The following is a 26,183-nucleotide window of genomic DNA, read 5'->3' on the forward strand; positions in this document are numbered from 1 at the left end:
CCAAGGTGGGTGATCACCTGACGCCAGGAGTTTGAGATCAGCCTGGCCAACATGGTGAAACGCTGCCTCTACTGAAAAAAAAAAACAAAACTTGGCCGGTCGTGGTGGCACATGCCTGTATTCCCAGGTACTCAGGAGGCTGAGGCAGGAGAATCACTTGAACCTGGGAAAGGAAAGTTGCAGTGAGCCAAGATCATGCCTCTGTGCTCCAGCCTGGGCTATAGAGCAAGACTCCATCGAAAAAGAAATGGAGACAAATGTGCCCATTCTGCTGCCAAATGAAGCACATCATCAAGCACAATTTTAATGTTGTTATTATTTTTTCATTTTTCCATCTCCCTTTCTGGGTAAAAGTACAATTTTCGAAATATCAAATGGCTCCCTGAAAAGAGATCTCAAAGCATCTTGGTTTTCACATGTTCATAAATCATTTCAAGCATCTGGCTACATGTTCAGGGTATGGCATCTAATTTGTACTCCTTATTCACAAGACTTTACTGTTCACTAACTGTGACTGTGTGTGTGTGTGTGTGTGTGTGTGTGTGTGTGTGTGTGTGTTTGAATAAAAATCTTTCCAAAATGATCACAAACCCACAATTCAATCAGATTCTCTCTCGGAATCTCTGGGGTCAGATGATCTAGGTCTGATTCCAGGATTACCCCAGTCCACACGGAGGGGACAAGTGAGCAAATTCTCCTTAGAAGCCACCCAATTTACTGTGACATTGTATTTTAATGGTTTTTTGTTTGTTTTTGAGACAGAGTCTCACTCTGTCGCCCAGGCTGGAGTGCAGTGGGGTGATATCAACTCGCTTCAACCTCCTGAGTTCAAGCAATTCTCCTGCCTCAGCCTCCTGAGGAGCTGGGATTACAGGCATACACCACCGTGCCCGGCTAATTTTTGTATTTTTAGCAGAGATGGGGTTTTGCTATGTTGGCCAGGTTGGTCTTGAACTCCTGACCTCAGATGATCCACCCACCTCGGCTTCTCAAAGTGCTAGGACTATAGGCATGAGCCACCACACCCAGCCCCTATTTTAACGTTTAATCAGCATTAGTTGCAAGATGTCCATTCTGCTGACCCAAACCATTTTTCCGTTTACCCTACTTCCATCCCATCTGGAGTGGAAAAAGTAAACATCTCTTTACTTTCAGAAAGGGGATCGCATTTGAAGATGACTACTCATCGTCCCTCTCAAGGCTTAGTTCCCTTTAGCTTTTCCTCTTAGGTACAATTTTCCACTCGTCACATCACCTGGGATCCTTTTTATTCCTCTGAGTGCTCTAAATTTTCATATCTCACCAAGCATGACAACCACTACGGGGCACAACATTCTAACATAATGCCAAATACAGCAGAGAGATTAGCTGCCAAATCCCTTAGAACAGGAGTCCCCAACTCCTGGACCATGGACCGGCACCAATCAGTGGCCTGTTAGGAACCAGGCCGCACAGCAGGAGGTGAGCCATGGGTGAGCCTGCATGACTGCCTGAACCCCACCTCCTGTCAGATCATTGGTGGCATTAGACTCTTAAAGGAGCGCAAACCCTCTTGTGAACTGCATGTGCAAGGGATCTAGGCTGCATGCTCCTTATGAGAATCTAATGCTTGATGATGTGAGGTGGAGCAGTTTCCCGAAACCATCTCCCACCTCTGCTCTGTGGAAAAATTGTCTTCCATGAAACCGGTCCCTGGTGATGAAAAGGTTGGGGACCACTGCCTTAGAGTAAGTTTATTCCTAAAAACCAAAGAAAATACCTGGAAACAACAGTGCCAAAGTGTGCTGGGCATTACTAAGGATGTTAAGGAATTCCTGGGTGTCTGGGAGGAGGGAGAATGCACCAGAAGGGAGGCATGTAGTGAAACTGTAGCAGCATGACACCAAGTCTCCGGGAGGACAGAATATTTCTGAGTGCTGAAGCATCCAACAGGCAGGAATGGAGAAAGAAAACAAGTTGTCTTCTTGCTCCTTGCCTCAGTGTAACTCATGCTGTTTTAAGGAATCAGCATTTCACAGCCATCTCTTGCATTAAATCCAGGTTACATCTTCTTGCTTGTATAGCAAATAAGGAACCACAGATGTTGAGGGCTGGAAGGCATCAATGAACAAAATAGCACAGTTCAACATTCCTCATTTTACTGCTGAGGGTCCTGAGGCCTAGGCAGAGGTGGAATGACGGACTGCCCAGTGTTACTTAGAGACAGGCCTGCAGCTACAACTGCACCTCCTGGGCTCCAGGCACAGTCTCCTTCGACTTCTTCCCCATTTTCCACAAATTAGGTAATTTTAAAAATCAAGGCCAGGTGTGGCGGCTGACGCCTGTAAATCCCAGCACTCTGGGAGGCCAAGGTGGGCAGATCACTCGAGGTCAGGAATTCGAGACTAGCCTGGCCAACATGGTGAAACCCCGTCTCTACTAAAAATACAAAAATTAGCCGGGTGCCTGTAATCCCTACTCGGCAGGCTGAGGCAGGAGAATTGCTTGAGCCCAGGAGGCAGAGATTGCAGTGAGCCAAGATTGCGCCACTGCACTCCAGCCTGGCCGACAGAGAGAGACTGCTTCAAAAAAAAAAAAAAAATCAAGGTCTAGGAAGAATAGGAAAGACTCTCACAGGTGGACAACATCAGCATGTAAATGGGGCAAAAGAAAGTCACATATGATCCCATCTCTTTTCCAAAAGGAACCTAAAACCACCTGATGCCTCATCTTCCAGGCCTGCCTGTAGAATTCCTGCTCCAATAGTAATCCTGCACACTAGGAGCTTCTGGAACTTCTGTTTCAGGTGGGGAGCTCTGTTAGGGTCCGGGGGAAGTCTGCGCCCCCAAGCGCAGGTTGAGGCCTTCTGCAGAGGGCGCCCTGGAAAGACCTTTGCCTCCTGGGACCTTTCTCCCTCTCCTAGGAACCCCAACTGGAATAGGAAGAGAGTCTGCAGGCCCACTCCTTCTAGAAGGGCTAGCAGGAAGGAGATAAGCCTCCAAGGAGAGGGAGTCTAGGTCATGGTTTCTCAAACCACAATGCCATAGGTCTGGAGGGATGGGCAGCGTGGGGTGCATTCAAAGGTATACAATCACCTTAGCATTATTTCCAAGGCCAAGATCTTTTAAAAAACATTTTTAGGGTGGCGATTTCATTATACTATTCAAACCAATGTGGCAATAAAACTATGTAATTGCAAGAACTTTTGAGCCAAATCAGGAGACTTCAGTACATAAATGGGACAGAAGCAAGTAGAATTCCACCCACTTCTTTCCAGTTTGTGGCAAGGAACTTGTGCCCCATATTAACTGAGATACAAGTTCACTTTCCTCCATCATTAGGGAAACTCTGCTTGGAGAAAGGAAGGTACTGACACCAGCAAAAAAAGTATGGGAAGTAATGACTCCAGCAAAAAGATTCTTGGTGGTCCATGGAACATCGACCCAGCTGAGAAGGAATCACCCAGAAGGTTCCGGCTCAAAGTCCTAGCAGGTAATGAAGAACATACACGTTCTTGCCTGGCCTTGCCTTCTGGCCCACACACTTGATGGCTGAGTAGGGCCTGGGGCTAGCTGGCAGGTTGAGGCATAGGAGATGTCTAGCTGTCCTCCTTAGAAACAGAACCCACAGGCATGATTAGAAGTCCACCTGCTACCTGGGCAATTTTCAGGCAAGCATTTTATGACTTGACATTTACATTTAATTTCAGAAATACAATTCTGAAAATGTAATACTTACTGTGTTTTTTTGAGTTACCATGTCCTGAAAAGAAAAAGAAAAGATAAATATAGCTTTTTTGAAAAACAGTTAATTTCCATAAGCATTAGCCAGCATTCCCCTCTGTAGAGCAAGAAGTAATCATGTGAAACCTCCCACTCCAAAAGCTTCTAACAGAATCAACCTCGGAATTGCAACACCCATGTTCCAAAGAAAATCGATCACTGCTGGTCAGCCTGTGGGACTACTAGAGGGCATTTATGCTTTTAAGGATTTCCCCGGAACAGTGCCAGTGCTTTTGCCCAAAAGATATTTTGAGCTTCAAGTTTGGAGTGCTCAGTGCCTTGCATCTCGCCTTTCCAGAGAAGAATGTCAGCAATGGCAAGGAAAGGCCTGGAAGGCAACATGCTGGCCCTGGATCTGGAACCAATTCTTGAATCAATCAGCGTGAAGGCCACACCACAGTCAGCCCACCTACAGAAGGGGTGCTGTGGTACAATTCCTGCCACCCTCTACAACTGTCTAGGAATCTTCAAATTCAGTGACAACAATTTTAGTCACTAAATTCAGTATGATAGGCGTCCCTTGACTGTCTCATTTATACACTGACAACCAATAGTTCCCGGGGAAGAAAACATAATTAGACAGCTGTCCTGTAAAACATGTTTTACATATTCTGAGATTTTTATTTCCTGATAACAAGTACAAACTGCTTCTTCTGGTGTTAGATATAACTGACTATCCATTTCCATTTTAGGAAATATTTTTCTGTATCATTAAAAATTAAAACATCTAGTCCACAGAACTTTCCAGAGGGCTTTGCTAAGGCACAGTTGAAGAAACAACTGTCCTAAACTGGGAAAAAAATACATTATAATTTCATGTTTCTCATCAAAATATAGGTTAATTATCTGTATCTTTCATACTTGCTAAGTTCTAAATATTCCTAAGCATAGCTACCTTGGTGAAAATCAGTAATAGAAAAGCTAAGTATCTAAATATCTAATGTAGTTTCCATTGGTTTATAGCCCTGGGGAAACTATTCTACAATGTAAAGTACACTAATAAAAGTTTCTTCTTTCACTGTCATTCAAATGACTTCTTAAAATATGTGTTTTGCTATAATTAATGAATACATATCTCGGTAAAGTATATGTGATGTTGAGCACATACAAGTTACACATCTCAGGCAGGTGGTATTTCTACCAGGAAATAATCTCAAATCCTTACACAACCAAGAAAATCTAGTTAATATTAAATCTCAAGAAACACAACGAAAATGTCCAACTTTGGCATAAATTTGTACTATTATCTACCACTGATTTTTAATACTGAGGGAACTGAACCTTTAGAAATAACGTCTGTAAAGGCTGACTCTCCAAACCACTGGTTCTCACCCCTGGTTGCATATTTGGGAGGTTAAAAAAAATCTTCAAGCTGGGTCCCACCCCATCCCTGAGATTGTGATGTAATTGGTTTCCGGTGGGGCTAGGTATGGGGATATTTACAAGCTCTCCCAGTAATTCTGAAGTGCACTCAAGGCTGAGAAGCATTGCTGTAAGCAAACTAATCCATTATTTCTACAATGATTTAACATAGGCCAGGATTTTCTGACTAAAATATTCAACGATACCGATATCCATTGAATTTTGGAATAACTCATGTTAAACATTTCCATTATACAGATATAAGGATTTTTTAAAAAATATGATGTTATCCAAAAAAGCTTGTCTCAAACTTGCAAAAATATATTTTAAAAATTCTTAACAATGAATGAGTTGTGCAGGAACACAAGTTTTCAGTTTTGCTTTGCTTTCAGATTGGGGGAAAATAACATCAAAGACTAATCGTGTCTATGCTAAAATATTCTGTCCATTTTGGTAACTGTTCAATGTCTTTACATTATTATCCAAGTTGAGAACCGATTTTTTTTTTTTTTTTTTTTTTTTTTTTTGAGACGGAGTTTCGCTCTTGTTACCCAGGCTGGAGTGCAATGGCGCGATCTCGGCTCACCGCAACCTCCGCCTCCTGGGTTCAGGCAATTCTCCCGCCTCAGCCTCCTGAGTAGCTGGGATTACAGGCACGTGCCACCGTGCCCAGCTAATTTTTTGTATTTTTAGTAGAGACGGGGTTTCACCATGTTGACCGGGATGGTCTCGATCTCTTGACCTTGTGATCCACCCGCCTCGACCTCCCAAAATGCTGGGATTACAGGCTTGAGCCACCAGGCCCGGCCGAGAACCGATTTTTATGTGTAGGTTTGGATCCAATTTCTCATGAAGGAATTCAGAACAGTGTGTCTGCTTCAGTGGAAGCTAACAGGAGTGTTTGCCTGGAAACGCCCAAGTTGCCTGCAAAAATATGACTGCAGCACAGAAGTTCCCAAAGTGGCCAGGAAGTCATCTGTATGAACTAGAACCTGTGGTGGGAAGGAAAGAATTGCACAAGCAAGTCTTTGTTTTTCTCCAACTTTCTGTGCTACAGCGGCTTTTCAGCTCGACAGTTAATGCTGCTTTCCCAAAAAGAAGTACTCAGAAGAAGGTGAACAAGACCCTTTACCTTCAAAGAGAGAGCAGTGTCGGCATCGGTGTCATGGTACAAGATCACGTTATTGGCCATGTCAAAGCTTTCTCGGACTCCAAGATGGTAGAAGAGAGAAGGCTGCCTGCAGACATCACTCATGTCTACCACAGCAACATCTGCAACAAGCAAGGAGATGGCAGGATCAGGGGAGATGGTCTGTCTATTTTGTCTCCTCACTGGGGATCACCAGTGGGGAGCTACAGCAATGTATATTTCTACCTTCAGCCTTTTAGGTAAAGTAAGGAATGATGTGATTAAAATTACCCTATGAACTGTGGAAGAAACACAGTAAGAATTTTTTTTTAATCCTCTTTCTTCTTCAAAGTGCTGGGAATGTAACCTCACTTGGAACTTGCTGATGGATTTTTAATGCCATTTTTATTATGACATATCATACATCCGAAGAATATATTTAGCTTATATATGAGGCATAAAGTATAATGCAATGAGAAACCATGCACCTACTGCGCAGCCCAAGTCAGAGGGTTGCCTGCACTCTCAGGGCCCCACATGCCCCTCCCAGGTTACATCTCCTCCCTCCTGCCCAGAGAACACTTCTATCCTCATCTACGTATTTATCAGTTCCATGCGTGTATGTGTACTATAGAATGAACGTTTATGTCCCCCCAAGGTTCATATGTTGAAACCTAACCCCCAATATGATGGTACCTGAAGATGAGGCCTTTGCGAGGTGATTAGATGATGAGGATGAAGCCCTCGTAAATTGGATTAGTACCCTTATAAAAGAGACCCCGGAGCGCTGCCTTCCCCCTTTCATCATTCCAGGACACAGGGAGAAGGTCCCATCTATGAACTAGAAAGTAGGTCCTCACCAGACACTGAGTCTTCCTTGATCTTGGACTTCCTAGTGTCCATAATTATGAGAAATAAATTTCCGGCTGGGCACAGTGGCTCGCGCCTGTAATACCAGCACTTTGGCAAGCTGAGGCAGGTAGATCACCTGAGGTCAGGAGCTCAAGACCAGCCTGGCCAACACGGTGAAACCCCGTCTTTATGAAAAATACATAAATTAGCTGGGCATGATGGCAGGTGCCTGTAATCCCAGCTACTCTAGAGGCTAAGGCAGGAGAATCGTGTGAGCCCAGGGGGCGGAGGTTGCAGTGAAGTGAGATCATTCCACTGTGCTCCAGCCTGGGCGACAGCGTGAGACTCTGTCTTTAAATAAATAAATAGGTTTCTGCTGTTTAGAAGCCATGCCCAGGCTAAGGTATTATGTTATAGCAGTCCAAACAAACTAAGACAATATGCACAGGCATATGATATAAGTGCCTAGGCAGGAGAATCGCTTGAACCCGGGAGGCAGAGAAATGTATATATATATATATATACACACACACACACACACACACACACACACATATATATATTCCTTAACAGTATATTGCTCAATTTTGCACATCTTTAGACTTCATATAAATGATATTGCATTGTATATATTCTCTGCTATTTTTTGGTGGCATTCAACCCATTTGTACATCTAGCTCCAGTTCATGCATTTTTGCTTCTGTATAGAATTCTGTTGTATGGCAGATTTTTATTCATTTTCCTATTTCAAACTGCTGCAATAAGCAGTCCTGTCATAGTGCCTGGCTCACATGCCCACCATCAACTGGACAATATAAAATGTGCCCTGGCTGGTAGCAGTGTAATCCCAACACTTTAGGAAGCCTCTACAAAAAATACCAAAAATTAGCTGGGTGTGGTGGTGTGTGCCTGCAGTCCCAGCTACTTGGGAGGATGAGGTGGGAGAAGAGTTTGAGCCTGGGAGGTAGAGGCTGCAGTGAGCCGTGATCATGCCACTGCTTTCCAGCCTAAGTGACAGAGTAAGACCCTCTCTCAAAAAATAAATAAATAAATAAATAAAATGCACCCTGCAGTTGCATCCTGTAATAGAGACCTATGCAAAACAGGAGAACATCTTATTCCTTGAATAATGAGCATGTTTAAATTATACCTAGTAGTATGGGGCACCATTTCAAAACTCAAAACATTCTAGAGGATGTAAGAGTTCCAAGTTTGATGGGAGCTCGTCACCGTGTGCAGTAGGAATGCAGTGTCCAAACTCATGCTCACACTGCTGTGACTACTAGAAAGTCACTGAACCCATGTGGAAGACAGTGTGGCGATTCCTCAAGGACCTAGAAATAGGAATTCCATTTGACCCAGCAATCCCATTACTGGGTATATATCCAGATGATTATAAATCGTTCTACTATAAGGACACATGCACACGAATGTTCATTGCAGCACTGTTTACAATAGCAAAGACCTGGAACCAACCCAAATGCCCATCAATGATAGACTGGATTGGGAAAATGTGGCACATATACACCATGGAATATTATGCAGCCATCAAAAATGATGAGTTTGTGTCCTTTGTAGGGACATGGATGAATCTGGAGAACATCATTCTCAGCAAACTGACACAAGAACAGAAAGTGAAACACCGCATATTCTCACTCATAGGTGGGTGTTGAACAATGAGAACACATGGACACAGGGAGGGGAGCACTACACACCGGGGTCTGTTGGGGGGAATAGGGGAGGGACAGCGGGGGTTGGGGAGTTGGGGAGAGATAGCATGGGGAGAAATGCCAGATATAGGTGAAGGGGAGGAAGGCAGCAAATCACACTGCCTATGTGTACCTATGCAACAATCCTGCATGTTCTTCACATGTACCCCAAAACCTAAAATGCAATAAAAAATAAATAAATAATAATAAAAAAAAGCTTCCTTCCTATTTGCACTGTTAGTCTAATGCAGAGACACTGTAAATATAGAAAAAAGATAACAGGCATTACATATCATATTATTATAAAGAGGCCTTTTGTACTATAATGGAGAACGTATAAAGAAGTTTTTTCTGAATTTTCTGAATTTACAGTTTTATACTAGCACAGCACATAACCACACCCATGGATATTAACGTATTTTTGTACATGTATATGACTGTCTCCGATGTTCTGGAACTTGACAGTATTTCAAATAAAGTAATGAAACCCCCTGGAAAAAAAAAAAAAGAAAGTCACTGAAAATCCCGATGGGCCAGAAGAGGCCAGTTGACAAGGGCACGAAGAAACAAGAAGGCAGGCAAGCGGCACATCAGCACCAGACACTGCTGGCTCTGTACAGAGGTGCTGGGAACCTGAGGCCAAGTGCCACTCAGCCCCAGAGTGGACCTTTTATTCTTTCTTTATGGATTGCCTGCTGTATGGCAGGATTGTGCTGGGTACCAAGGATAGAAGTGTCAACAGGGAATAATCCCTTCTCTCAAAAGACAAAACCAACTACAATAGAATGTGGGTAACCAGAAGAAAGGGGATGGTTAGGATAACTGTGAGGGCGACCAAAATGAGGGAAACACAGTGAACAGAGCACTCACAGGAGGGTACATCATCCACACCTGGGAAGTGGGCAGTCATGGAAGGCCTAGAGGAAGGGGTGTTGTCCATGACCCAAGACTCTGTAAGAGTTAGGCAGGCAAATGGGATGAGGATGCGGGGGATGAAAGGGAAGGAAAGAGCGGTGCAGGAAGAGAAGCCAGCTAGTGCAAGGGGACAGTGGAAAGCCAGGGTGTAACTGTGAAGGCCACCCACAGATCACTTCCTGGGGCCAGAACACCCCAGAAAATGAGCCTGGAGGGGGAAAGGCTGGACCTACCTTGAGGCAATGGGAAACCTATGGTTGAGTTTTTTAACTTTTTATTTTTATTTACTTATTTATTTATTTGTTTATTTTTGAGACAGAGTGTCACTCTGTTACGCAGGCTGGAGTGCACTGTTATGATCTCGGCTCACTGCAACCTCCACCTCCCAGGCTCCAGCAATTCTTGTGCCTCAGCCTCCTGAGTAGTTGGGACTACAGGCATGGGCCACCATGCCCGGCTAATTGTTTTGTATTTTTAGTAGAGACAGGGTTTTACCACGTTGGCCTGGCTGGTCTCGAACTCCTGATCTCAAGTGATCCACCTGCCTCAGCCTCCCAAAGTGCTGGTATTACACGCATAAGCCACGGTGCCCAGCCTGAAGTGTCACTTGAATCTTATTTTCCAACCTCATAAGGCAGAGCCAATATACCAATTCAGTGTCAGGACACCAGCAGGTCCTTAACAATTGTCACAGCAGGTGGGTACTCTTGCCTGGGGGATCCGGTTTTAACTAGGAGGAAGGAGGGGAAGTGTGAGGACATCAATAATCTACCTGGCCTCCTATCTTTTGCTTCCCAGTATCAAATTTTTTTTTTAAGAATGAAAATAAATCTTTTTTTTTAACTGTGTGTGATTAACGTGTTCACTACGAATTTTTCCAAAAGAAATTCGGCATATATAAGCCAACTATGTTTTACTCACTAAGATGGATGGACTCATTGGGCTTAATTTCAGACCACTCACCATGAAATATTTGCAATATAGAGTAGAGCATGAGTTCAGCCATTTTATCCTTTGCACATATTGTTCTTCCAGCTGACAATGCAGAAAAAATATGCAGCATGATACTGCAAGCTAGATTGCATTCAACACTTTAAAAGCTATCAATATTGCTACTTGGGAGGCTGAGACAAGAGGATCGCTTGAGCCCACGACTTCGAGGATGCACTGAGCTATGATCGTGCCACTGCACTCCAGCTTCGGTGACAGAGCAAGACCCTATCTCTAAAAGTAATAAAATAAAAATACGTAAGTATTGATATCATCATCATTATCCTTGCTGCCACACTTCAGTTTCAACCCTGGGTTCCCTGGAAGCCTGTGAACAAGCCACCCCGATTTTTTTTTTTTTTTTGAGATGAAGTCTCACTCTGCTGCCCAGGCTGGAGTACAGTGGCATGATCTTGGGTCACTGCAACCTCCATCTCCCAGCTTCAAGTGATTCTTGTGCCTCAGCCTTCTGAGTAGCTGGGACTATAGACGTGCACCACCATGCTGGGCTTTTTTGTTCTTTTAGTAGAGACAGGGTTTCACCATGTTGGCCAGGCTGGTCTTGACCTCCTGATCTCAAAGGATCCACCTGCCTCAGCCTCCCAATGTGCTGGGATTACAGGTTTGAGCCACCGCGCCCGGCCACCATTTCAATATTTTCATGTTCATCATCTGAAGATTCCTCTTCAGCTTTCCTCAACCCTTTTCTAAAGGAGCGCTTTGACATGACTCTCTGTAGCAAAATTTTTGGAGACATATTCTGAGAAGCCTTTTCTGACCAGCAGATAACAACCTCTTCTTTCAAAAGGTCCATGTCGCACATCACCTTCAAACTGTGCACAATTCTAGAGTTGTGCAGTTTGACGTGCCAGCCACACACTGTAGACCCTGACGAGAGTACCGCCGAGCTTTCCTGTTACAGTGACAAAATCACAGTAAGTAGCTCCTGCATTTCTTAATTTGTTCTCCAATTATCTCATTAAATTGAATGTCAGTCGGCTGGAGAGAACCATGTCTTAATGAATACTCCTCCCACAATAATACACTCTTTCCTTAAGAAAATCAGCAGATCCTTAGAGATCATCACTAAGCATCCGGACTTCTGCCTGACTGCTGATTTCACCCATTTTGTGCTCTATGCTTCCTCAGCAGTATCTGTCCCCACAGCCTGAGGGACTGGTGACTCACTGCCGGATACTGGGCCATGTTACTTGGTCCTCACCCCTTCTAATTTCCTTTTTCTCTTCATGTACCAATTTCCTTTTTTGTAGGTGGTCCTTTGAGAAAGGCTGTGCATAGCTTATGATCTGCATCAAGCACTCCATAGCCAGAGTGCTTTACAAAACTTATCTATCTGCTTCTTAGGAATGGTAAGTATATTGGATGCGGCATTCCCATTCTCATGATAGGTAACACTTTTTTTTTTTTGGGGGGAGAATCTCACTGTTGCCCAGGCCGGAGTACAGTGGCGTGATCTCGGCTCACTGCAGCCTCCGCCTCCCAGGTTCAGGCCATTCTCCTACCTCAGCCTCCCGAGCAGCTGGGATTACAGGCATGCACCACCATACCTGGCTAATTTTTGTCTTTTTAGTGGAAATGGGGTTTTACCATGTTGGTCAGGCTGCTCTCAAACTCCTGACCTCAAGAGATCCACCCACCTCAGCCTCCCAAAGGGCTGGGATTACAGGCATTAGCCACCATGCCTGGCCCAGATAACACATTTTTTAAAAATAAACCCATCTAACAAGTCTTGAAACTTTAGCCTTGTGAGAGCCAATGACAATCCAATAGTCACTGTGAACATCAAAATGGTCTTTGCTTCTAGCTCGACCATAATATTTGGTGGGATTTACTGGAGGCCCATGAACCACCTTTACAGTATCAACAATTTCCACTTTCTTTTTGTCCCATTTATTCTGCTTTTTTTAACCCTCAACCTTAATGGCCTTACAAGGCATCTGGGATGGCTAGAACTGGGCTGATGTGACGTGGCTGCATTAGGACATTCTGGTGCATTAGTAAGCACTGTCAATAAGATGCAGAGATAATTTTTTCTGTTCTGATTACTGCTACTACCTCACAAAACACCTCAAAATCCAATGGCAAAAGTTTGAGTTCCTCTGCACAGGACAAGGAATGGAGTTAGGATGAAATCTTCAACATCAAAATTTTGAAAACTTTCCTTACAAACTCTAGGTGTATAAGGCAACCTCATTACATGATGGATCTGAGACCTACATTTTTTATTTTACTATATAACTTTGTTGCTTTTATTTTTTTTAATTATTTATTTATTTATTTTTTTGAGATGGAGTCTTACTCTATCGCCAGGCTGGAGTACGGTGGCGCAATCTCGGCTCACTGCAACCTCCGCCTAGATTTAAGCGATTCTTCCGCCTCAGCCTCCCAAGTAGCTGGGACCACAAGTGCGTGCCACCACGCCTGGCTAATTTTTGTATTTTTAGTAGAGATGTGGTTTCACCATGGCCAGGATGGTCTCGATCTCTTGACCTTGTGATCTGCCCGCCTCGGCCTCCCAAAGTGCTGGGATTACAGGCGTGAGCCATGGCGCCCGGCCTATTGCTTTTAAATAATGTATAAAAAGAATATATGCTAACAAATTAAATGTGATAAATGGAAATATATAGCTGTTGATTGATACCATTAATTTAAACATAAACGCAAGATTTGGCATGTATATTTCATAATGTAGTTATTCCAATAAACTAGTCTAAATTATGGAAACATTAACCTAATACTTAGTGAAAAAATTCACATACTGGGGTTCAGCAATTTATTATTTCACAAAGCACATTCCATTCTACACTGGGGTTCCAGTACGTTTATTGGTGGGGTTGAGGGGAGTGGTGCAGGTGAGAGAGTGCTGACATTTACTGAGCACTTACTAAGTTCAAGGCATAGAGTTTGAATCTCTACACAGGAATCTTTTTAAATGAGGCTCAGAGATAATAAGTTACGCAAGTTCACACAGTCAGAAAAAGAAGGTAGAAATCCAAACTCGGCCAATAAAGCAAATGTTCTTTCTCCAACACCACTTGTACCACCAGGGCCAGTGGGACACAAGGATAGAAGACATGTTGAGAAGGTTTCATTACAGGTCTCTGGTGGAAGTTTTTGTTCTGGAAGGCAGAAAGGCCACTGTGTCAAGGACAACCTGCACTTCCTGTACTTTCCTGGATAATGAGACGAAAAGGAGGCAGTAGTAGTCCTGCCTTCCGACTCAAAGTGCCTGGGGGCAACTCATTGAGAGGCATCCCATGTGTTTAAGGTGTCAGGCTCAGTTTGTCAAGAGGCACCTGTGTCAAACTTCATTTTAGATGAATCACAGACCTAAATGTAAAATCTGAAATGACAAAGGTTTTGGAAGAACACATAGAAAGAGCATCTGCACAACTGCAACCTTAAGGAAGATACAGCCGACAGCCATAAAACACTAATATTCTAGATCAGACTTCATCAAAACAAAGAGCTTCTACTCATGAAAAGCCACCATTCTCAGCGAACTGACACAAGAACAGAAAATCAAGCACAGCATGTTCTCACTCACAGGTGGGTGTTGAACAATAAGAACACATGGACACAGGGAGGGGAGCATCACACCCTGAGGTCTGCGGGTGGGGACTAGGGGAGGGACAGTGGGGGGTAGGGAGTTGGGGAGGGATAACATGGGGAGAAGTGCCAGATATAGGTGATGGGGAGGAAGGCAGCAAACCACATTGCCATGTATGTACCTATGCAACAATCCTGCATGTTCTTCACATGTACCCAGAACCTAAAGTGCAATGAAGTATGTGTGTGTGTATACATATATATTTGTGTGTGTGTATGTGTGTATGTATATATATATATATTTTTAAGGCCACCATTATGTACATGAAGAAGCTAGCCACAGTCTGGAAGCAACTATTCACAATATATATTTCTGACAAAGCACTTAAATCCAAAATACATAAAAATCTCTCATAATTCAATAATAAGATGACAGACAAACCAATTAGATAGGTCAATGGCTAGAATGGACACCTCACAAAGGAAGATATCTCCATGTCCAAAAAGCACATGGAGAGGTATTCAACATCATTAATCATGAGGGAAAGTCAAATTAAAACCATCAGGATAAACCACCACAACCCTTATGAGAAGGCCAAAATTGACAAGATTGATAATACAGTGTTGGAGATGATGTGAAGCCACTGACACTGTCATGTATGGGTACTAGGTATATAAAATGGTACAACCACTTCAGGAGAAGGGTTGGAAGTTTCTGATATATTTCAACACATACGTAAGCCTTTGATCCAGCCATTCTACTTGTAGGTATTTACTCAAGAGAAATAAAAACACTGGTCCACAAAAAGACTTGCAAATTGCAAATGTTCAGAGCTTCTTTGGTTGTAACAACTCCAAACTAGAAGCAACCTAAACATTCATCAATGGGAGAATGCCTAAACTAGCTGGCATTTTCTCAGCTGAGATTTGTACATCACAATGTCTACACATTTTACATTCAAAATATTTAAAAAGAATAACCAGCCACGTACAGTGACTCACACCTGAAATCCCAGCACTTTGGAAGGTCAGGGCGGGCAGATCACCTGAGGTCAGGACTTCAAGACCAGGCTGGCCAACATGGCGAAATCCCATCTCCACTAAAAATACAAGGGTATGGTGGCACATGCCTGTAATCCCAGCTACTCAGGAGGCTGAGGCAAGAGAATCACTTGAACCCAGGAGATGGAGGTTGCGATGAACCGAGATCACGCCACTGCACTCCAGCCTGGGCGACAGAGGAAGACTCCATCTCAAAAAAATAATAAAATAAAATAAAAAGAATTATCAGGGAATGGACAGAGGTAAAGAAATGAGAACAGCAGGATGTTAATAATTGTCAGAGCTGGGTAATATACATGCTTGAAATTTTCCATGATATCAAAAACCAAGAGGGAAAGTTATCTACATCAAATTCTCCTGCTTCTCTCTACCTTCTCTTTCCCCTCCCTATGTGTGTCCAGTTCTGCCTGGCCCCTGGGATGGCCTGCCACAGATCCCAATTCCTGAATGAGCTCTACTTCCTGCCAAGACTCACCCACCACTCAACTCCCTTCTGCTCCGCAACCACTCTTTCTCCCCACACCAAGCCCCAACAACTGACAGGCATTTTTGCCAGTCCCATCACACCCAATTGCCAAAACCTGTGCAAGTTACTGGGAAACAAGAATTTTTCCAGCCTACTTTATAGAAACTTCAGTCCTATCCCAACCACGTTATTTGGCCAAGATTGAAACAGCATCTGTTTCAAAGCCAGATATGTAGAAGGCTTTTAAAAAAGTTTATGGCTCATATTCCAAAACTATGTTTGGAAGTTGACTGCGGGGAACTGAAAATACATTTTGCCCTAGTAACAGATAATACCCAACCAGTATTCCTCAAGGCCTTAGAAATAGAAATTCCATTTGACCCAACAATCCCATTACTGGGTATATATCCAAAGGATGATAAATCGTTCTACTATAAGGACACATGCACACGAATGTTCATTGCAGCACTGTTTACAATAGCAAAGACCTGGAACCAACCCAAATGCCCATCGATGATAGACTGGACTGGGAAAATGTGGCACATATACACCATGGAATATTATGCAGCAATCAAAAACGATGAGTTCATGTCCTTTGTAGGGACATGGATGAATCTAGAGAACATCATTCTCAGCAAACTGACACAAGAACAGAAAATGAAATACCACATATTCTCACTCATAGGTGGGTGATGAACAGTGAGAACACATGGACACAGGGAGGGGAGCATTACACACTGGGGTCTATTGGGGGGAATAGGGGAGGGACAGCGGGGGGGGGCAGGAGCTGGGGAGGGATAGCCTGGGGAGAAATGCCAAATGTGGGTGAAGGGGAGGAAGGCAGCAAAACACACTGCCATGTGTGTACCTATGCAACTATCTTGCATGTTCTGCACATGTACCCCAAAACCTAAAACGCAATAAAAAAACACACAACCAGTAAGGTAGCAGACCAGCCCACAGATATCTGCTCTAAAATGCACTCAAGGCTGAGACAGCAATGTCTCCATTAAATGCTGCAGGTGTAATACTTGTTTCAAAGTTGGCCCACATGACTAAGTTAAGGGAAGTTCCAGGCTCAATTCTGAGTCAGTAGCACTAACAGCAGCATCAAAAGGAAAGAGGCTCAGGGAAGGTCCCCTATGGGCAAGCCAACAATCAAGTTCAACAGAAGACAGCTAAGGTCCAGCCAGGGACTTCTGCAGCCAGGTCCCTGGGAGCAGTCATTGCTGTCTAGACTGAGCATACCCAGCTACTCTCTCCAGCAGGAAGTGAGAGAGGGAGAAAGCTTCTGAGTTACAACCCCATCTTTAATCTCCTACTGTACTTACTTAAAGTAAAAATCATACTTATATTCTAGAAAATACAGTATAGAAAATATGGACAAACCAAAAGAAAAGGAACCAGGATTCCCAGCATATAATTGAAACCACTACTTCCATCCTAGCATGTCCAATGTGAGTTCTTCTAGTTTCTTCTGTCAGATATGCACCACTGAAGAGAAAGGTTCAGACCTAGAAGTGCGCCATTAGGATGGATGTTATTTCTTAATAAAATCGTATGTGTACTCTATGTATGGCCTGGCTACCATTTTCAACATGCCACTGGAAACTGCATTCTAAATTTCTTTTGAGGGCACCACATAAGTTCTGCTTTATCTCAATAGGAGAAGCCAGCTGTCATCTGTGCCCACTGTTGATTATTTTTAACAGGAGCTGGGTAGATATTCCTAGCAATCACTCAAACGGTGGCAAAGAAAACTGTACCTGGCTCCTGGCCATTGAAGAGTTCGCTGTCTGGCAGAAGACCAATCATTAAATCAACAATTATTTAAGAGCCAGGCATGGTGGCTCAAGCCTGTAATCCCAGCACTTTGGAAGGCCGAGGCAGGTGGATCACCTGAGGTCAGGAGCTCGAGACCAGCCTGGCCAACCTGGTGAAACCCCATCTCTAATAAAAATACAAAAATTAGCCAGGTGAGGTGGTACATGCCTGTAATCCCAGCTACTCAGGAGGTTGAGGCAGGCGAATTACTTGAACCTGGGAGGTGAAGGTTACAGTGAGCCAAGACCGTGCCACTGTACTCCAGTCTGGGTGACAGACCGAGACTCGGTCTCAAATAATAATAATTATTATTATTTAATCACAATTGTGTTGCCTGCAAGGAAAGAAAACCTCAGCATATGAAAGCCAACAGGGAGAAGGAGGGGAGTCCATGCAGGCTCCCTTGAAGAACTTGGATATGAAAGGTGAACAGGTACTGCTCAGAGGAAGACTACAGGTGGGGGTGGGGACTCATATGGTTTGGCTGTGTCCCCACCCAAAGCTCATCTTAAAGTGTAAAACCCACGTGTGGGAGGGAAGGACCTGGTGGGAGGTGACTGGCTCATGGGGGTGGCTCCCCCAGGCTGTTCTCATGATAGTGAGGAAGTACTCATGAGATCTGATGGCTTAAAAATGGCAGTGTCTCCTGTGCTCTCTCCTGCCACCATGTAAGACGTGCCTTGCCTCCCCTTCCCCTTCTGCCATGATCGTAAGTTTCCTGAGGCCTCCCCAGCCATGCCAAACTGTGAGTCAATTAAATCTCTTTTGGGGACAGGCACAGTGGCTCATGCCTGTAATCCCAAAACTTTGGAGGGCCGAGGCAGGTGGATCACCTAAGCTCAGGAGTTCAAGATCAGCCTGGCCAACATGGCAAAACCCTCCACAAAAAATACAAAAATTAGCCGGACATTGGTGACTCATGCCTGTAAGCCCAGCTACTCTGGAGGCTGAGGCTGGAGAATCCAGGAAAGTAGAGGTTGCAGTGAACCAAGACTGTACCACTGTACTCCAGCCTGGATAACAGAGTGAGACCGTCTCAAAACAAAACAAAATCACCTCTTTTGCATATAAATTACCCAGTCTCAGGTACTATCTTTTAGCAGTGTGAAAATGGACTAATATGGGGACAGGAACCAGGATACAGTGGCCTCTAGGCAGACACACAAATTTGAATGCAGTGACACTGGCCCAACTTTGAGAGACCAGTTACAAAGCTACTGGCAGTAACCTGGAGAGAAAATGGTGCTTAGACCAAGAAAGACAATAGCAGGACATATAGAGAGAAGCAGGCAGATTTGAGAACCATTTTGGAAGTAACTACTTGGATATAACAATGAGGGAGGGAGTGGAATCGCTGACTCCTAGCTTTCTGACATGAACTGCTAGGTAGGTGATTTTCCTCATCCATGTTTACTTACCTTACAGAAGGCAGTGTCTAAATTAACAACTGCCCCTATGCTCTGCTAAATAGATGTGACCAGTCTCCTGACCATATGTAGATGGCATGCAAAATGTATGTGCTAAATCAGAGGGCTGCCTGTTTCCTCACTGCACAGCCATCGAACCCATGTCTCCCACAGGTCCATCTTCGTCTGAACTTTATGCATTCTCCAGAATGATGAGGAAGGAATATTCAGCGAGTTATAAGAAGTCAAGAAGTCATCTTCTTTTTTTTTGAGAGTCTCGCTCTGTTGCCTAGGCTGGAATGCAGTGGCGCCGTCTCAGCTTAATGCAGCCTCCACCTCCTGGATTCAAGAGATTCTCCTGTCTCAGCCTCCCAAGGAGCTGGGACTACAGACATGGGCTCCCATGCCCGGGTACTTTGTGTATTTTTGGGGAGAGACAGGGTTTCATCATGTTGGCCAGGATGGTCTTCAACTCCTCGTTTCAGGTGATCTGCCCACTTTGGCCTCCCGAAGTGCTGGGATTACAGGCGTGAGCCACCATGCCTGGCCACAGGATATCAGAAGTCGTCAGGCATTTTTCAGGCTCCTTCTTACAGCAGCAAATGCACACCTAGGCTGAGCCCACTGAAATGAGCTGAAACAAGAGGTATGTTTGGGCTGGGTATGGTGACTCACACCTGTAATCCCAGCACTTTGGAAGGCTGAGGCACGAGGATCACTTGAGCCTAGGAGTTCAAGACTAGCCTGGGCAATATAGTGAGACCCCCAACTCTACAAAAAAAGATAAAAATAACTGGGCATAGTGGCATGCATCTTTAGTCCCAACCACACACAGGAGGCTGAGGTGGGAAGATTGCTTGAGCCCAGGAAGGTGAGGCTACAATGAGCCCTGTTTGTGCCACTGCACTCTAGCCTGGGTGACAGAGCAAGACCCTGTGGGAGGGGAGGGGAAAGGAGGGGGAAAGGAAAAGAAGAGAAAGAGAAAAGAGATGTATTCAGGCATTTTTAGCAGAACGTATGACAAGCTCTATTAGTCAGGATAAGCTAAGTTATGCTGCCACAACAGGCAAATCCCCAAGGCTTCAATGGCTTAATTGCTATCTTCAATCCCTGATCTTCAAGTCTGCCACAACAGAGGCAGAGAGACGGAGGAGCATACCATCTAACCGCCTCAAGCCCAAAGTGACACTTGCTGCTGCTGCCGCATACATCACATTGGCCAGCACTAGTCATGAGGCCACTGTGCCCAGCCTAGACTTAGTTTTTCTATCAATATTCAGAAAATACGAAAATGTCCTAGTGTCTGTTGCAATGCTTCACAACTTTTCTGTGCACATAACCAAAGGAAAAAATCAGAAGCAGTACTCCTGCATCAGGAAAGTGACATGTAAATGAGGTCAGAGAAGAGTGAAGTTAGGCAAAGCCAGACACAACAGGTAGAGGAAGATCACTTGTGCCTCAGAAGCTGTTCTTGTCATTTAAACAGTTAATAGATGATGCTAGAAGGCTGCTAATTAGCATCTAGGTGGAGGTCTCATTTATACTGGTCATTAACTAACCACCTAACCATTCTAAGAGTAAACAAAATGGTGTACTCCCCGAAGATAAAAGCATTGTATTCTTCCAGTCCTGAAGTCATTTTAAGATTTCCTACTACAGTAAGTGTATTCAATGATAGCATCCTGGGAGAACAGTTCCCACAGTCACAACATTTAGGAAGGCCTAAGATGAAGTCACACAGAGGTCTTTGCTTCCTGCAAGTTGCCTCAAGTCTGTAAGACATTAGCAAACAATGAGAACCTCTAGAAGGGAGACACAGGATGCAGCTGACAAAAGTTTAGGCATGGTGGCGTATGCCTGTAAGTCCCAGCTTGTTGGAGGCTGAGGTGGGAGGATCACTTGAGCCCAGGGAGGTAGGTCATGGCTGCAGTGAGCCGTGATCACGCTACTGCACTCCAGCCTTGGTGAAAGAGTGAGACCTTGTTTTTTTTTTTTTTGTTTTTTTTTTAAATAACTAACATAAACTAAACCCTAACGTAAACTAAACATTTCAAGTGATCATGATGTGTCAACATACGTTCATGGATTGTCACAAGTGCCATAGTCTGGTGGAAGATATTCATGATAAGGGCAGGGGTGTTGATGGGAACGCTCTGACTTTTCCTCTCAAGTTTGCTGTGAATCTACAAATGCTTAAAAAAAAAAAGTCTAAAAAAAGTTCTGGAGATGCATACTAGAAGATGCATTTAAAAAGTTCTGGAGATGCATACTAGAAGATGCATTTAAAAAGTTCTGGAGATGCATACTAGACGATGCATTTAAAAAGTTCTGGAGATGCATACTAGAAGATGCATTTTAAAAGTTCTGGAGATGCATACTAGAAGATGCATTTAAAAAGTTCTGGAGATGCATACTAGACAATGCATTTAAAAAGTTCTGGAGATGCATACTAGAAGATGCATTTAAAAAGTTCTGGAGATGCATACTAGAAGATGCATTTAAAAAGTTCTGGAGATGCATACTAGACGATGCATTTAAAAAGTTCTGGAGATGCATACTAGAAGATGCATTTAAAAAGTTCTGGAGATGCATACTAGACGATGCATTTAAAAAGTTCTGGAGATGCATACTAGAAGATGCATTTAAAAAGTTCTGGAGATGCATACTAGAAGATGCATTTAAAAAGTTCTGGAGATGCATACTAGACGATGCATTTAAAAAGTTCTGGAGATGCATACTAGAAGATGCATTTAAAAAGTTCTGGAGATGCATACTAGACGATGCATTTAAAAAGTTCTGGAGATGCATACTAGAAGATGTATTTTAAAAGTTCTGGAGATGCATACTAGACGATGCATTTAAAAAGTTCTGGAGATGCATACTAGAAGATGCGGTTAAAAAGTTCTGGAGATGCATACTAGATGATGCATTTAAAAAGTTCTGGAGATGCATACTAGAAGATGCATTTAAAAAGTTCTGGAGATGCATACTAGACGATGCATTTAAAAAGTTCTGGAGATGCATACTAGAAGATGCATTTAAAAAGTTCTGGAGATGCATACTAGACGATGCATTTAAAAAGTTCTGGAGATGCATACTAGAAGATGCATTTAAAAAGTTCTGGAGATGCATACTAGACGATGCATTTAAAAAGTTCTGGAGATGCATACTAGAAGATGCATTTAAAAAGTTCTGGAGATGCATACTAGAAGATGCATTTAAAAAGTTCTGGAGATACATACTAGAAGATGCATTTAAAAAGTTCTGGAGATGCATTTTTTTGTTTTTTGGGTTTTTTTGACAGAGTCTCACTGTTGCTGGCCCAGGCTGGAGTGCAGTGGCATGATTTGGCTCACTGCAACCTCCGCCTCCCGGTTTCCAGCAATTCTGCCTCAGCTTCCCGAGTAACTGAGATTACAAGTGCCCACCACTATGCCCAGCTAATTTTTGTATTTTTAGTAGAGACAGAGTTTCACCATGTTAGCCAGGCTGGTCTCGAACTACTGACCTCAGGTGATCCACCCGCCTCAGCCTCCCAAAGTGCTAGGATTATAGGCATGAGCCACTGTACCCAGCCAGAGTATTGGTTTTTTTTTTTTGTTTGTTTTTTGAAATGGAGTCTCGCTCTGTTGCCCATGCTGGAGAGCAGTGATATGATCTTGGCTCACTGCAACCTCCATCTCCTGGGCTCAGGCGATTCTCCTGTCTCAGCCTTCTAAGTAGGTGGGACTACAGGTGCACGCCACCATGCCCAGCTAATTTTTATATTTTTAGTAGAAACGGGGTTTCACCATGTTGGCCAGGCTGGTCTCAAACTCCTCAGCTCAGGTGATCCACCTACCTCAGCCTCCCAAAGTGCTGGGATTACAGGCACGAGCCAGTGCACCCGGCTTGGAGATGGATATTGTTGACGGTCACAAAACACTGTGAATATATGTAATGCCACTGAAATGAACGCTTAAAATGGTCAAAATAGCAAATTTTGTTTACATATTTTGTCACAATTTAAAAAACCACAAGGACTAGGGGTGGTGGCCCACACCTGTAATCCTAGTGCTTTGGGAGGCAGAGGTGGGAGGATCACTTGAGCCCAGGAGTTCAAGTCCATAAGATCTCTTAGAGTGAGATTTCATCTCTACAAAAAATAAACAAAATGAGCCATGGGGGTGGCTCACACCTGTAATTCCAGCATTTTGGAGGGCTGAAGCAGGAGAATCGTTTGAGTCTGGGAGGTTGAAGCTGCAGTGTGCAAAGATCGCGCCACTGCACTCTAGACTGGGCAACAGAGTGAGACCCTGTATAAAAAAAAATCTATATATATGTACAAAAATTAAAGATAATTTTTAAATAATTTAGAAAACACAAATGGGACATGCCCTGCCCCTCTTAGCCCATGGGACTTTCCTTTTCCAACAGCATCCACTTGTTCTTGCTGACGTCCAAGGCCTGCCTGCCACTTTCCTGCAGCTCAGCCAATCCACCAAATGCACTAGTGACACAGAGCCTCAAGATTTAGACCCACACAGGACCCCATGAAACAGTACAAGGAGATGGAAAGCCACAGTCAAACCTGGCTTAGACTTGCTATGTGAACAGAAGATAGGAAGTGCTTAAATTTCCCATAGATGATGGCCCCTAAAACACACTTGGGCCAAAGCGGACCTGATAGACATCTACAGAACTCTCCACCCCAAATCAACAGAATATACATCCTTTTCAGCACCACATAGCATTTATTCTAAAATCAAACACATAACTGGAAGTAACACATGCCTCAGCAAATGCAAAAGAATAGAAATACAACAAACAGCCTCTCAGACCATATTGCAATCAAATTAGAACTTAGAATTAAGAAACTCACTCAAAACTGCAAAACTACATGGAAACTGAACAACCTGCTCCTAAATGACTAGTGGGTAAATAACAAAATTAAGACAGAAATAAATAAGTTCTTCGAAACCTATGAGAACAAAGAGAAAACATACCAGAATCTCAGGGACACGGCTAAAGCAGTTGTCAAAGGGAAATTTATAGCACTAAATCCCCACATCAGAAAGCAGGAAAGATCTAAAACTGACACCCTAACATCACAATTAAAAGAACTAGAGAAGAGGGGGACTCAAGATGGCGCGGTAAGAACAACCCAGGATTGAAGCTCTCGGTGAATGCGCGGAGAGGGTGACTCAGGGCCGCATTTCCAGACGGATCTTCGTTGCCCACAGAACGGGAAAATTCCCAGGTATAAAAGAGACGCGGGACGCCAGGTAGAGGTTTTGGCTGGTGCAGCCGGCGGCCGGCGCTGTAGTGCAGAGGCGCTACAGTGCAAAGGCGCTACACAGCGCTCCCCACAAGGCGCACTGGTCCAGGTGCCCTGTTGAACCGTCAATCTGAGACTTGAGAGGGCTGAACTTGAGACTGAGTGGGACTAGGACAGTGGCTAGCCCAGGAGATTCCAGGGAGACGGCGTTTGGGGTAGCGCAGTGGGACAAACAAAGCGGCGATTCCAAGCGCTCCGGGTGCGGGCACAGCTGAACCCAGGACGGTGCAGCTCCGTGGGGGTGGGGCATCCGCCATTACTGAGGCAATCCACCCATACTGAGGAACATGCCCATTGCTGACTCAGCCTGCCGTTGCCAGGGCAACCCACTACAACAGAGAGACTCCGCCGCAGGGTGTGGCCCATGGCAGCAGGGCGGAGAACGCAGCAGCAGCGCAGAGCCTGCAGCAACGGGGCAAACCTCACACCAGCAGGGCGGAGCCTCAGCAGGCAAATAGTGACTGGACTGCCTCCTGGCTGGGCAGGACAGTGCGGCGGACACTCAAAAATAAAGCCCCAACCCCCCCTCCCCGAGACAGAGCATCTGAGAAAAAAAAGTTTTTTTATGTGTTCAGCTGCAGCATAATTAAACGTAGCAGCCTAACAGCCCTGGATGAACAACAGGGCTCAAAGCTCAGCACTTGAGCTCCTATAAAGTACAGACTGTCTCCTCAAGCAGCTCCCTGACCCCTCTATATCCAAAAGACTGACATTTGGCAGGCATCATTCTGGGACAAAGATAGCAGAAAAAGAAACTGGTAGCATCCCTCACAGTTCCACAGCTGCTATAGGTGCACCCCAGACAAGCAGGGCCTGGAGTGGACCTCAGCAGTCATACAGTAGAGGAGCTAGACTGGAAGAAGGAAAACCAAGTAACAGAAATACTTCATCATCAACAATCTGGGCATCCACTCAGAGACCCAATCGAAAAGTCAGCAACTACACAGACGGCAGGTGGATAAATCCACAAAGATGGGAAGAAACCAGCACAAAAAGGAGGAAAACACCCAAAACCAGAACACCTCACCTCCTAGAAAGGACCAAAATCCCTCACCAGCAAGGGAACAAAGCTGGATGGAAAATGACAGTGACGAAATGACAGAATTAGACTTCAGAAGGTGGATAATGAGAAACTTTTGTGAGCTAAAAGAACATGTTTTAAATCAATGCAAGGAAACTAAGAACCTTGAAAAAAGACTCGAGGAAATGATAACAAGAATGGATAACGTAGAAAGGAATATGAATGAATTAAAGGAGCTGAAAAACACAATACGAGAACTTCGTGAAGCATGCACAAGTTTCAACAGCCGAATTGACCAAGCAGAAGAAAGAATATCAGAAGTCGAAGATCAACTCAATGAAATAAAACGAGAAACCAAGATCAGAGAAAAAAGCGCAAAAAGGAATGAACAAAGTCTCCAAGAAATGTGGGACTATGTGAAGAGACCTAACCTACATTTGATAGGTGTACCAGAATGTGACAAAGAGAATGAATCCAAGCTGGAAAATACTCTTCAGGATATTATCCAGGAAAATTTCCCCCACCTAGCAAGACAGGCCAACACTCAAATGCAGGAAATACAGAGAACACCACAAAGATATTCCGCAAGAAGAGCAACCCCAAGGCACATAATCGTCAGATTCAACAAGGTTGAAATAAAGGAGAAAATACTGAGGGCAGCCAGAGAGAAAGGTCGGGTCACCCACAAAGGGAAGCCCATCAGACTCACAGCAGATCTCTCGGCAGAAACACTACAAGCCAGAAGAGAGTGGGGGCCAATATTCGACATCCTTAAAGAAAAGAACTTTCAACCCAGAAT

The 26,183-nt window shown here is 44.1% G+C and overlaps 1 protein-coding gene across 1 annotated transcript in view; it reads right to left on the bottom strand.

Moving 5' to 3' along the window:
* Positions 1-26,183, bottom strand: part of MAP3K15 (mitogen-activated protein kinase kinase kinase 15) — a 161,240-nt gene that overhangs the window by 125,355 nt on the left and 9,702 nt on the right. The window contains exons 2-3 of the mRNA XM_078364229.1: positions 6,256-6,395; positions 3,718-3,741 (exon numbers count right to left, since the gene is read on the bottom strand). Of these exons, the coding sequence (XP_078220355.1) occupies positions 3,718-3,741; positions 6,256-6,395 (164 nt within the window). The remainder of the gene's footprint in view (positions 1-3,717; positions 3,742-6,255; positions 6,396-26,183) is intronic.

Source organism: Callithrix jacchus, chromosome X, assembly GCF_049354715.1.
Source record: "Callithrix jacchus isolate 240 chromosome X, calJac240_pri, whole genome shotgun sequence".
NCBI classification, from domain to species: Eukaryota; Metazoa; Chordata; class Mammalia; order Primates; family Cebidae; genus Callithrix; species Callithrix jacchus.